Raw genomic sequence first — 13,442 nt, forward strand, 5'->3', positions numbered from 1 at the left:
TACATCAAGGCTTTCGGCAAGTGCAATCATGGCCAGCCATAAGGCAATTGCTTAAGCAACCATACTTACTACCGGATTACATCGATTTTCTTCTTCTCCTATATTGAAGGTAAAGAGACCCTAGTTTGAATGGGCCCAACTCGAAAAAAGTCAAAGAAAGATATTTTTGTCAAAAAATCGTCAACGAGTTTAAGGGCCAAAATCTTCAAAATTCCACATTTTATTCAAAATAAATACCTTATGACTATGGGCGTACTACAAGACTCACATAATTTCTAAAATCCAACTTCAATCTAAGCCCATTTCTTCAAAACCCATTTTCACCAGGGTCAAGGTCCATTGACCAAGGTCAACGTCCATAACCTACCTATGCCACATGTCACCACCATAATATCCACCCTATTCTATATTTTCCATTTTCCATTAAAAATTCAAATCTTCCTCCACCTATCTTCTAATCATTAAAAAATTCAAATATTTCTCAACCCACCATCTCATATTGCTCATCTCCCTACATTCTTACAAAAAATTCAAATATTTCTAAACCTATCACGTAATGTTTCTCATGCTTATCTCTTTTTCATTTAAAAATTTAAATAATCTCTACCCTATCACATCATGTCCCTCGTGCTTTTCAATTTTCAATAAAATATTCTAAACACCATCCACATCCTATACCCCCCTTCCACATGTCATCTTTACAACCAACCTCCTAAAATCCTAAAACAAATTCCATTCCTACTCTCATATAATTGAAAAATTCAAAAGAAAAATAAAATAAACAAAATGTCATTTTCATTTATTTTTATAGTTGGACCCTTTTATCCCAAAAAATCATCCCCAATTCTATATAAACAATCTTTTCTCACAAATCCAAAGACACTATCAACCTCCCTAAAAACCCCATATATTCTCAACTCTCCTCTCAAGTCATCTCTCTCAAACTCTCATCTCAAAACATACTATCAACCCTATTCAAAAATGTAAAAACGCTATTCTCATCACTCAACCCTCATCTATCCATCAATTTATCACTTCAACCCTCGAGATCAACAACTCAAGCCATTCAAGTCAAAGATGAGAATACCAGGGACTCAAGGAGAACAAGAAGGAAAAATACAAGCTTCAACGTAGGGTGAGTAGGATCACGTAATCTTCCCTTTCCCCTCTCTATCTTCTTCTCCCATCTCTGCTCCTCACTTTTTCTTTTTTGGGTTGTGGAAGATCATTCCCATTAAAAATGTAAACCTTGTAGGCATAGATACAATGGGGTCTCTCTCATAATGAGGTAACCTGTGTGATCGAACTCTAAAATAAAATTCCTCTAAATTTTAAAGGTACAAAATTTTCATTTCTATCAATTTTCTCTCTTAAATTAAAAAATAAAATAAAAAATGACCAAGTCATAGGTTACCACCTAACGTGGAGGAAATATGGTGCCTAATACCTTCCCTATTTTTTAAAGGGACCCCCTTACCTAGATCTTAGGTAGGTTAGTCCTTTATCCGTATGAGAGTCATTACAAAAATTAATTTTTCAAAACTATTTTTCGGTGCCCATTCACACCCTTCTTCTAAAAACAAATGGTGGCGACTCCAAATTCAAGTAGTAGATATATTAGGAAACGAAAAATCCATGTTTACAGAAAGATAGCCATCGATCTTCATAGATCTCATCGTGAGTTGCCATACAAGCTTTATTCAAACCCTAATCTCAAGGTAAATATAGAATTTTTAGATTTTTATTTATGAATTTTCACAAACAAACCTTTGATTTGTTTCTAAATCTTTCTTTTGATTGTCTTCTAAATATTTCCTTTGATTTTATTTGTATTTTTTATGGCATTAAAGACTTGATTTTGAAATGTAGAGAATCAAATTTTTAGCTTAGAACAATAGTTGAATTTGGATTTGTAGTTGGGTTTGAAGATTTTTAGAGGTTTTAGAGCATATTTTGATTTCCTCTATAGGGGTTTGACTATTTTGGAGGGCTTTCCAAGCTTGAATAACACAAAAAAAAATTATTAAATTTATGTCCAAAAAAATATTCCAACTTGCAATGATAAATTAGAGATATGTTCATTGTTCTTATATTTGTTAGTCAATAATTTTTTTATTTATATTTTCAATGTTGTCCCATATTTTATTTGTTAGTCAATAAATTAATTTATTTTCATTAAAATCAAATTGTTCTCTTATATTTGTTTGTAGTAAGTAAAAAAAAAAAAAAATGAAGAAACACCATAATAAGTTATTGCCATTAGTTCAATAATTCGATACAAAGCTTGTTATATCATGCTTTATCTTAAAGAGGTAGTTTTATTATATCTCACAATTATAACTTGTTGCCATTGAAGCTTTTATTTGTGTCATTGTAAGTTTGACTTTCTTCTAAAGTTTGATGCCCTTGATTTTATATGTATTTCTTCTAAATTTCATGTGTATATGCATATAAATTTCAAATATCTATTTTTATGTGTGTATAAATTCTAAATTACACATCTCACAAAATAAGTCCATTGTCGTCTAAGTTTTGTACATTGATTTTAATTAGTAACAGAAAATATCTGGAAACTAATGATTGATTTCTTAATCAGACAAAACAAAATTTGTTTGGACACGATAAATTCACAAGACATTTATCAATATAATTCTTGAATTGGTTCAACAGAGTTGTATAAATGACCTTACTTTGGATAAATTAAGTTGGAAAGATCTTTGACAAGAACTTAAGAATAAAGTAAATGTACATGTCAAACTGAAATAACTTAAGAACCATTGGAATAAAACCAAGTTTGATTGAAAGAGTTGGAATGGCTTGATGAATATGAGTGAGATTGGATATGACAGAGTAAAGAATGACATTGTTATGGACAATGCTTGGTGGGCTGATAGGTTGGAGGTAATACTCTAACTTAGCTTATCCAATTGTATTTGTTCTATCAAATATTTATATTAATATTTATTCTTTTTTATAGACTCATTCAACTAAGAGTAAATTTCATTTCAAGGGATTCAAATTTGTTCATGAGATCTTATATTTGATGGGACCACATCCACTGGTTCTCATGACCAATCTTCTACAATGGATTATGAGTTTGTTGAAGAGAATCTGGATGATGATAATGATAGTCTTAATTCAATCTCTAAGACTCAATTATAGGTGCAATTCGAGACCCAACATCCACCAAATGTCTTAAAATACATATAATCTTGAGAGTGAGAATACAATTCGTGTACCTTTAAGAAGGACATCATCTAGTGGAGAGTTCTAGTCACGATAAAAGAAGACAACAAAAAATAATAATATATCTCAAGACCATTTTAGTGAAATTATTAAGGAAAAAGGGGTCAAGAAGACTAATATCACATATTGTATTGCGTTATTAGACGAACTATCAGATGATATCCCATTCATGTGTGCGTTATATATTTGGGCATGCTATAACTTTGAAAGAAAGTTAGGATTCAGAGATATATTATGTTGTTTTAAGATGAAAGAGGAACGTCTATAGTGGTTGGTGAGTAGAAGGCAAATGTCAACAGTGGTAGTTCTGATGGTCGTAATGATATGTATGATTTCTCGTGTGATTTTTTTTTTATGTTGGAGAATTTCTTGTAGTTAGTATTTTATCTTTGTTAGCTATTTTTATTTTTATTTATGTCGGATGATTTTGTTTTATTATTGTAATAGGATATTTATGTTATGTTTAAATCAATATTGATTGACTTATTATCGTTAGACCATTGTATTTTGGTTGTTTATAAGTTTGAAATTTGATATTTTATGACATATTTGAAAATAAACAAATTTGATGGATTTATCGTTGAATGTATTTTTGATGTCTTCATTGTCGGATGAAGAGTTGATGGATTCATTTTCGGATGAGGACTTCGCAGATTCATCCTCGGATGATAATCTTGAACTATTAACAATTGATATGGTAGTATCTTAGATTTTACCACAACACAAACATATTTTAAATAAATAACTCAAGACAAATTGTGGTTTTACTGAGGAAGATTATATATAATATGTTTTATCATAAAATAATTCTATATATCATGAACAATTTAGAATGGAGAAACGTGTTTTTCACAAACTATTATTATTTATTTGCGACTAGACAAACCTAGGAGTACGAGACATGTTTCTTTAGAAGTCTCTTTGGCAATATTCTAATAGTATTAAGATAAAATGCAAGTATGAGATTGACTACCAATCGATTTTAACATTCAGAAGAGACTGTAGGCAAGTATTTTCATATAGTTTTGGAGGCGGTTCTACGTTTATGTAAGACTCTTATCATGCTTCGATACTCAAATGTGATCCTTCCCGAAATCTAGACTAGCCGAAGATACTGTATTTCTTTAAGGTATCTTATCATATTTATTTTATTATTAAAACCAATATATATTTTTCTAATTGATGCATTGTCTTATATATTATTATTTCAATATGAAGGAATGTGTGGGAGTGACAGATAATACTCATATAGGAGCATGTGTTTATACAACGGACCATCTTTGTTTCTTAGGTTGAAAGGGCAAAGCACAGAATGTGTTGGCTATTTGCTCTTTCGACATGTTTTTTACATATGTCATTACTGGTTGAGAGGGACATGCAAATGACTTAAATATATTGTTGAAAACGATCACTGACCCCAATTTAAGATTTCCACACCCATTAGAAGGTCGGTATTTAAAGTATTAATTGAGATAACGTAATGTGATTGAACGGTATTTTAATGTTTTGAAAGCATGATGAGTAATTTTGCGTGACATACGTTCGTACTCATTTGATTGTGATTGTTTGTATATAATTATACAAATTTATTCGAAAAGAAGGTTTAACAGATTTGAAATTTGCCCAATATGATTAAGATGATTTTGTAGAAGAATGATCCATATCTTTAGATCATAGATTCCACATGTGCATTTACATCACTAAACAAATAAGGTTATAAAATAAAATAGAGAAGTCATATCATAAACTACAAAAGAGACCTATAATCGGCATGATATTAATGTATAAGAAAGACTTGTATGAAATTTAGTATTTTAATTTAAATGTTGTAAACATTTAACTTGTTATTTATCAAAGATGTTTTAAATTTATTTATTTTGATTTTTCATGCATATGAAATCTTTGATTATAGTTTTGATAGCTCTTTATTGTTCATGTGTTTGGGAGCTAATTATTATCACAGTTAGAACCAAACAAAGCAAAGGCAGAAATTTTTATAGGTGTTCGTCTTGGAAGGTAATAATTGACAATAAGACAAACATAAACTTGTCATATTTCCCTTACAATATATCTATTTTTATTATAGTCTGATGAAATTTATTTTTTCTATAATTCTAGAATCATAATGAGAGATTTTTATGGGTTGATGAAGTTGAATCTATTGACGAAGTTGATGTGACTGATAACCATGTGAAGAAAAATGGACAATAAAAGAACATTAAGGATTTATTTTTTTATACATCAATAGGATGCAATATATTGCAGTTCATAACAATTTTAATTTTAATAATAGTGTTAGTTCTAATATTATTTTTTAAATAAATATATGTAGATTGCATGTATGAGACTGTATGGATATATCATGACTTGGTATGTATGAGACATATTTTTAATATATATGGTAATTCAACAGGTGATAGGTGTAAATATCCAATTTTTAGGAGAAGTCCTGTCAATTTAAAATTTTGAAATTTTGAGTATACTTGAGTTTAAATATATATTATATTAATATTTGTTGTTAAAATATAAAAAATAGTATAATTTGAAGACATATTATGATACTGAAAGATGAAAAACAGGAACATATAGAACACAAGGGTATTCTGTTCTTTTTTTTTCAAAAGCTAGGAAAAGTCAATATGGTTCCCAAATAAACTTCTAATACAAAAGTGTTAACTAACCAACTACTCCAAAAGACTGATTTGTTGGAGTAGTTGGTTAGTTAACATGGTATCAAAGCACTGGTTTGTATAGGTCACGGGTTCAAATCTTTCCACCCTTATGGGTAAGGGAGAGTGTTGAGTGTATATTTTCCTCCACTCTCGAGTGAGTCATCCTAGTTAGGCCCCGTGACCCTCTTATATTCATAGTTCTCCCCTTCTCCAATAGAGCGGTCTTTTGGAGTAGTTGGTTGGTTAACATGGTATCAAAGCTTATGAGGAGAGAAAGACAAGGCAATTTGTGTCCGATGTGAGACTAAACTCAACAAAAATCACTTTTGCCAGTACTCCACATAATTGATTCCCAAACGCCCTTTCAGCGCAGAAGTATTTCTCTAGCTCATCCTTCACAGAGTACTTTAGTTCCTGCTCTTTGGCAGAGCACTTCTGCTTTTGGTATCCAAACAGGTCCCTAGTGTCCGATGAGGTCTGATAAGGGAAGATAATCCTTAATGGAATTGATCCTTACTGAAACGAATATAGATCCCTCAGAATCATGTATTTCTCTGATCATCTCAGCATTTGTTGGACATTCAATGCCCAACATTGCTGGACCTTAGAAAATCCCTATAAAGAAACTGCTGAATGACAAACAGGTGTACAACATCCAATGAAAAGTATGCCAGGCTGTATATCCAATCACCTACATGTAGCATTATAAAAAAAATGATAATAGTACTACACTATCATTCCTCAACAAGGTTAAGAAAATTAAAATGGGATCTTATTATCTAATCATCCATCCAATGGTCCTGCCTGCAGGTATAATAAAATTACAATACAAACAGATACACAGAATACTAACTTACTACTAGGCCATTCTATATTATATAGGGTCCAACTTAGCATCTAACCCTAGTTTACCCTCACTTATCATCTCAGGTTAATTTTTCTAGACCTGAGGTTTTAGATTAACTTATTAGTTTACTCAGATGGTAGAACAAGAAATGGTTTGAAGGTCATTAATAATCCAATCACCTCAATCACATTTAGTATGAAAAAAACCATCTGATCACCTGCATCATCACCATAAGAAAATAACATTTAGTATCGAATTAAGATTATGGATAAGATAATATCAATTGATATTAGATTAAGAGTGGAGATATCGAGGAAGATGCTGCCCATAAAATCAAAACTAGATGATTAAAGTGGAGGTGCACTTCTGAAGTACTATGTGACGACAGATGCATATTAACCAAACTCAAACAAAATTAAGATGATAGTAAAATCAACTATGCTTCTAAAGTGGAAAGACTACGAAAAACAAAATTAGAAATAAAAGCATTTGGGAAAATCTAGGAATAGCTCCAATAAGCGATAAACTAAGAGAAAGTCAATTGAGTTGGTTTGAGAATGTTCAACTAAGGCCGATTATAACTTTAATTAAAAGAGATCTTCATATTGAAAGTCCTAAAAGAGCGAGAGGAAGACCTATAAGAACTTGGATGGAGATGGTGAAATATACATAAACTCACTTGATGCGGAACACAAATCAAGTCAATAGTCAAGGATTTCGATGAAAAATTTGTAATTATTTAGGTTTTCACTTAATTAGGTTTATATTTATCATTGAGATTATTTTAAGTTAGTTTTTTTAAGATTTTATTTCTATGTTTTCAGGTTTATTTTCATGTTTTATTGGCTAGTATAATATTTAGGGGCAATTTGGTAACTTTAAGATGTGTTTTATTTAAGTTTATTAGGGTTGAAAATTTGGGAGAGGGAAAGTTATGAAAATTAGGTATTTTACTTTTGTTAGGGCTCTTACTTTATTTTCCTTATTTATAGATTGTATTAGTATTTATTTATGGAGAATGAATGGAATAAACAAATTAAAGAAGTTTATATATTTTTTCTTTTGAATATTGGTGCGTTCAATGTGGTTGATGCAATGGAAATCATTAGGGGGTGATTCCAAGGTAGATATCATTTTTTCTTTTCTTTTCTTTAATCTGCTTCTTATCCTCTATCTTCCTTTGTTTATTTGTGAGAGATTAACAAACCATCAAGAACTGTCTAATCCTTTCAAGAACCCAACCCAAAAACTTTTGTTTTCTTGATTTTTCAAGAAATCTTGAATTCTTGACTTCTTGAAGTTTTGGATTCTTGATTCTTGAAACCCCTTTCTTGATTCTTGATTCTTGAAACTTACAAATCCCATTTTCTTTTACCATTAATCCTTTCCGTACCCTACAAACATTTACTCTTTTCTCTATCTTACAATAATTGAAATAAAATTTTCATTTTACCTTTTGCATTTACCCTATCCTAACCCAAATCGTAAACCTAATATCAAATCCTTAATCCTTACCCAATCCCCAACCAGATTTTCTTAAATCCCCTATTTTTCTTAGATCAAATTTCATTTTTTTTTTATCTCCCCTTATCATCCTACATCATCACTCTCAATAACAAAAGCTATAGACAGAATAGAATGGAAGAACATGATTTGTTTAGTTGATCTAAAATCTTTGGGATAAGGCATTTGTTGTATTAAGAAAAATTATAAGTAGATACTAAGCTTAAGCAATACATATAGCTTCCCTTCACAAATTGCCAGAATCAGTCTAAAGGTCAATTCCATATGATGTTTAAAAAAAAAATAAGAATGAAAAATGATATGTGAATAACTGACTTTTAAAGAGAGAAACCTCTTTTGTAAGCTCAAAACAACCACTTTTAGCTTCACACAAGAATTAAATGGAAGGCACGACATCCTGTTTGAGATTAAGGGTATAGAAAAGGAATGATAATAAAGTTAAAGGGGTATTATTGAAAAAGGGAGGGAGGGAGGGAGGAGAGGAGAGAAGAGAAAATAAAATAAAGTTGAAGGGAGTATTATTGGAAATAGGGGAGAAAATGAACTGCAAAAGAAAGGGTATTTTTGGAAAGACGGTAGAAGAGAAAATGCAATAAGTTGAGGGTATCCTTGTAAAGAGGAAGAAGATAAAAGGAAATAAAGATAAAAGTTGTCCTCTAAATGCCTTCTTTATGGGGTATAAAGATTGAGATAAAAAGGGGGATAACTATTGAGTTTCATTATATATATATATATATATATATTAGAGTTCACTTGTGTCCTAGGCACGAGCATCCTCTTTGAGGTTAAAGGGGTAAAAGCAGAAAAAATAAAATAAAGTTGGAGGGGTATTATTAAAAAAAATTGAGGTTAAGAGGGTAAAAGATAAAAGACAATGAAGTGGGTTAAAAGGGTAAAAGATGAAATATAGTAAAGTTAGCAGTAGGCACGAGCATCCTCTTTGGGATTAAGTAGGTTTATCCCCTACAACATTGTAGAAAAGGGGGCCTTACAGTTGTGTTTTATTATATATACATACCATGGGGCTTCAAATTTTTTTTTTTTTTGAGAAGAAAAAGCTATTTTGTATAAATGATTTCAATTTCAATAGTTGGTCCCAATTTGATTATCCAAAATGAGGGAGAGATTGTGGATGATGTAACCCATTGAATTAAAGTTTTGCAGATGAAGTGGAGATATGTCCCTGGAGTGTTGTGCAAATGAAAATACAAATCAAAATAAGGAAATTTTCACAAGATGACACTAAGACCAACTATTCTTAATGGAGTTTCATGTGGGGCATTTAAGAAGCCATAAAATATGAGCAATGGTAAAAAGGATTATGCAATTGATGAGTGGGAACGCTAGAAAAAAAATAAAAATAAATAGAATGTGATCATCTAAAGGAACTGAGGAGTGGCCAAATAAGATACAAACAAGCTTCGTTCAGCTGACACCAAATTATTAGTACAAGGCTTGATGAAAGTGAGCATCAAAATAGGCTTGATCGTTGACATCATTGAAGACTTATCCCATTGAAGACATCACCATCATTGAAGACTTATCCCAAAGATTTGAGGAATGGTCCAACAAATATATACTAGTCTAGTGGTTTTTTTAATCTATTCAAATTTATAGGATTCTTCTCAATTCAGGAAAAATAAAAAAACAGGGATATTTCACAACATATTGAACTTTAGAGTAGGAGAAATCTTTGATCCCATCAGTAGATCCTAATTCCGAAGGTCCAATGTCCTCGGGAATGATGATCCACCAAATGTTGGATATCATACCACTTAGGAGATCTCTTCCAAAATCTGACCGAACCTAATTCCTATCAATTGATCTATGACTTTCTTTTTGAGAATCCTTGAATCATGAAGTTGCCAAAAAAAAAAAAAAAAACCGTAACGAATGGTTATGGTCATACAATCAGTTTGTTTGTTGGCATAGAAGATCTCCTAGGTAGGACCCATCCAATGGATCCCCACCATCCCTCTAAACATGTTCTATGTACACAAGAATGTGTACAACAGTCTGTCCTTAGAATCGAACCAATGAAAAGCTGTGTTGCATATAGAGTTCAAATCAGGTAGAGCTTTATACCTGGAAGAAACGAAGCATCCAAACGCTTTTGTCCCCAAGAAAAGCTGAAAATACAAAGGCACCATAAATAAATTGGACATAGTGTAATGGGATATAATTTGCGAATTCATCATTAAATTTTTTTATGATTGACAAGCTGGACTCGAACCCACAACCTCAAAATTGATTTGCAATGTGTAAAACCAACTGAGCTATGGGTCTAACCAACTCCTATAAAACAAATTGACAGTTACTTCATTGACTTCAACGATGAATAAAACAATATATCATATTCTAGCTCCCAGACGAACACATTGTACAATTGAAGTATTTACTGAAGGACCATGATGAAAATGTAAAACAATAGCTACACAATGAAAGTAGATACTTACAGAGCACCTCCTCCAGCTGGACCCAATGCTTTAAAAATAGACATTAAAGTCATTGAAATGCCATTTGCAGCCCCTCGTTGATGCTGGGCCTATCATAGTTTTTAAGTAGAGTAAGTGACAAGTTTTGGTGGAATAATGAGCTACAAATATCAATTGAAAAAAAAAAGAAGAAACAAAGAAGAAGGAGTAAGAAGGAAAAAAATTTTACCACAGCTTTATTTTGTAGAATTAAGAACCCGATACTTATGGACACCTGATCAATTAAAAAAACACTTATAAGAGGAACAACACTTCAATAATAGGACATAATGTAGACTAGAACTTGTGAAACATACGTTAAAACAATGAATGGGCTCTGGGAAGAATGATGATATGCAAAATAAATCTAACAAAAGTGTGTGTGCATGCTTGTCATCAACATTATCATCTTTTCCCTAATCACAAATATTGGGGTTGTTGACATGAATCGTATTTTGCTAGGCTAGTTAACTTCATCTAGAGGTGTATCTTCTATAAAGGCACGTGTCGTCATTTCTTTTCTTACAACCTCACTCCACACAATTCCGGCCTACAACTTGCATCAAAGCACTCTTCATATATAGTTGTTGGAATTAATATCCCATCGATTAGATATTAATTCTGATTGACCAGCCAATATTTTCTTAGACAAATTTTTTGTTTTATTTAAGTTTTCTTTGGTCCTTTGACCAACATAGGTTGTAATTAGGGTTTCTAGCCATTTGATATCAATATAATTTGATGATAGTATAAACCAACTAAGTCCATCTTCTTCTCTTCTCTAAATCATCTTCTATTGGTTACAACCTATGAATTCAACAATTGGTATCATAAAAGGTCTTTGTTGTACATGCTCAAACCATCTAAATTGACTTTCATTTATTTTCCTCGTATTGGTGTTATTTCTAGATTTCCTTGAATGTACTCAGTTATGATTTTTATTTCCCTAACCTTATTAACCATCCATCTCAATATCCTGTCCTACGTTATGCTCATTCTATGAACATTATCTTTCTTGATTGTCCGACATTCGCTCCATAAAACATATTCGATCTTTTATTTTTATTTTTTATAGATAACTGATTTTATTGAAGAAGAGCTCGAGAAGAACAACTAGCAATAAAAAGAAAACAAATAACACAAGCAGTTACAACAACTAGCACGCAATACTACAAAACCAATCCCAACTTGCCACAAAATCATGAAAAAACACACCCCTGAACTGTAAATGACACCTCATTAGCCGATGCTGCTTTTCCTTCAAAACACCTGTTGTTACGTTCCTTCCAAATAACCCAACAGATTGCATACATGGTGAGCCCCCACAACACTCTTTTAGCATTGCTAAAAGAACACCCCCACTCTCGCCAAGACAAGAATAAGGCCTTAACAGAGACAAGGAGACACCCTTCCACACCAAACTTGTTAAGGAAGAAGCTCCAAACTTGTCTTGAGAAAACGCAATGGAGAAGAAGATGATCAATGGTCTCCTCGGCTCCTAAACAAAGTAAGCAAACATTAGGCCCTCAAATACCTCTTAACATCAGCTGATCCTTAGTCAAGGTCTTCCTCTGCATTGCACACCAAATGAAAAAGGAGACCTTTGATGGCACATTCTTACCTCACAAGCTAACTGAGAATAATCTTGAAGAAGTCCCTACTTAATGACAAGCATTGCCCAAATCGATGTTGCATTTCACACTCTCTAGACACTGAAGTAGCGCGGACACCCCTCCAACTCCCTATCATTTAGATTCCTTCTAAAACCAAGATCCCAACCTCCACCTCCTTCAGCTTTGGTAAGAAAAGCACACACAGGTAATCCTCTTTTTGTGGAAAGGAGAACTAATTGGGGAAATCTCAAGCTAAGTGAGTTCTCTCCACACCAAATGTCTTCCCAAAACCGAACTCTTTCTCCCAAATGTACCACGAATCTAATGCTCTTACGAAACTTTGGAAGAACTTTAAGAATCCCTTTCCAAACCCTGTTACAACCAAAGGATAGCCGCGTACCTTAACTTTCCCAATCAAATGGCTCTGCCCCAAACTTTGTTGCAATCACCTTCCTCCATAAATTATTGATCTTATAGGTTTATTGTCAATTTGTCGCTTTAATTTTCTGATTGGTATACTTTGATGTATAAAAATTGTGTCAAATCTGTTCAAATGGATCGCAATTATTTGTGTTTTTTATTTATATGAATGTCTGTGTATGTATAAATTAGTTAACGCAACAAAAATCAACTAGAAGCAAATAATCATAGCATGATAACAATAATTACACAGATGGCCTAACACTGACAACTCTGATTCTCAACACTATCCCTCCAGCTAGAGCATGAATTTCATATAGTCGCATGTTGACATACGTGTGATCTTCTCTAAGGGTCTTGGTGAAGATGTTGTCCAACTATTCTATAGATGCATCAAAAGGAGTAGAGGTCTCCTTATTGGACTTGTGGGAGTGAAATTAGGGATATCGTCTGTGGATATCATATTTCGACTCCTTAATACAGTGACACATGTATTATACAATTTCCACGGGATTAATATAAAAAAAATCCATTATATTTTGAGCTTTGAATGAATTTTCATAAATTATATTTATAGTGCTTGGGAAAATAAAATATCTAAATAGATTTTCTTTGATGCATTACCAAAAATTATAAACATTCTGAC

The 13,442-nt window shown here is 32.1% G+C and overlaps 1 protein-coding gene across 4 annotated transcripts in view; it reads right to left on the bottom strand.

The window, feature by feature from the left end:
* Positions 1 to 6,598: 6,598 nt before the first annotated feature.
* Positions 6,599 to 13,442, bottom strand: part of LOC147400622 (protein ZINC INDUCED FACILITATOR-LIKE 1-like) — a 31,050-nt gene continuing 24,206 nt past the window's right edge. For 3 of the 4 annotated variants that reach the window (XM_086446381.1, XM_086446380.1, XM_086446379.1), the window contains 4 exons: positions 10,954 to 10,998; positions 10,746 to 10,834; positions 10,375 to 10,418; positions 6,599 to 6,982 (listed from right to left, as the gene is read on the bottom strand). In XM_086446381.1, the coding sequence (XP_086302507.1) occupies positions 6,891 to 6,982; positions 10,375 to 10,418; positions 10,746 to 10,834; positions 10,954 to 10,998 (270 nt within the window). In that variant the 3' untranslated portion in view covers positions 6,599 to 6,890. Of the gene's footprint in view, positions 6,983 to 10,374; positions 10,419 to 10,529; positions 10,585 to 10,745; positions 10,835 to 10,953; positions 10,999 to 13,442 lie in introns of all 4 variants that reach the window. The other variant, XR_015179453.1, reaches the window with a different exon arrangement.

This window comes from Akebia trifoliata, chromosome 6, assembly GCF_017979445.1.
Source record: "Akebia trifoliata isolate Shusen 1 chromosome 6, ASM1797944v1, whole genome shotgun sequence".
NCBI classification, from domain to species: Eukaryota; Viridiplantae; Streptophyta; class Magnoliopsida; order Ranunculales; family Lardizabalaceae; genus Akebia; species Akebia trifoliata.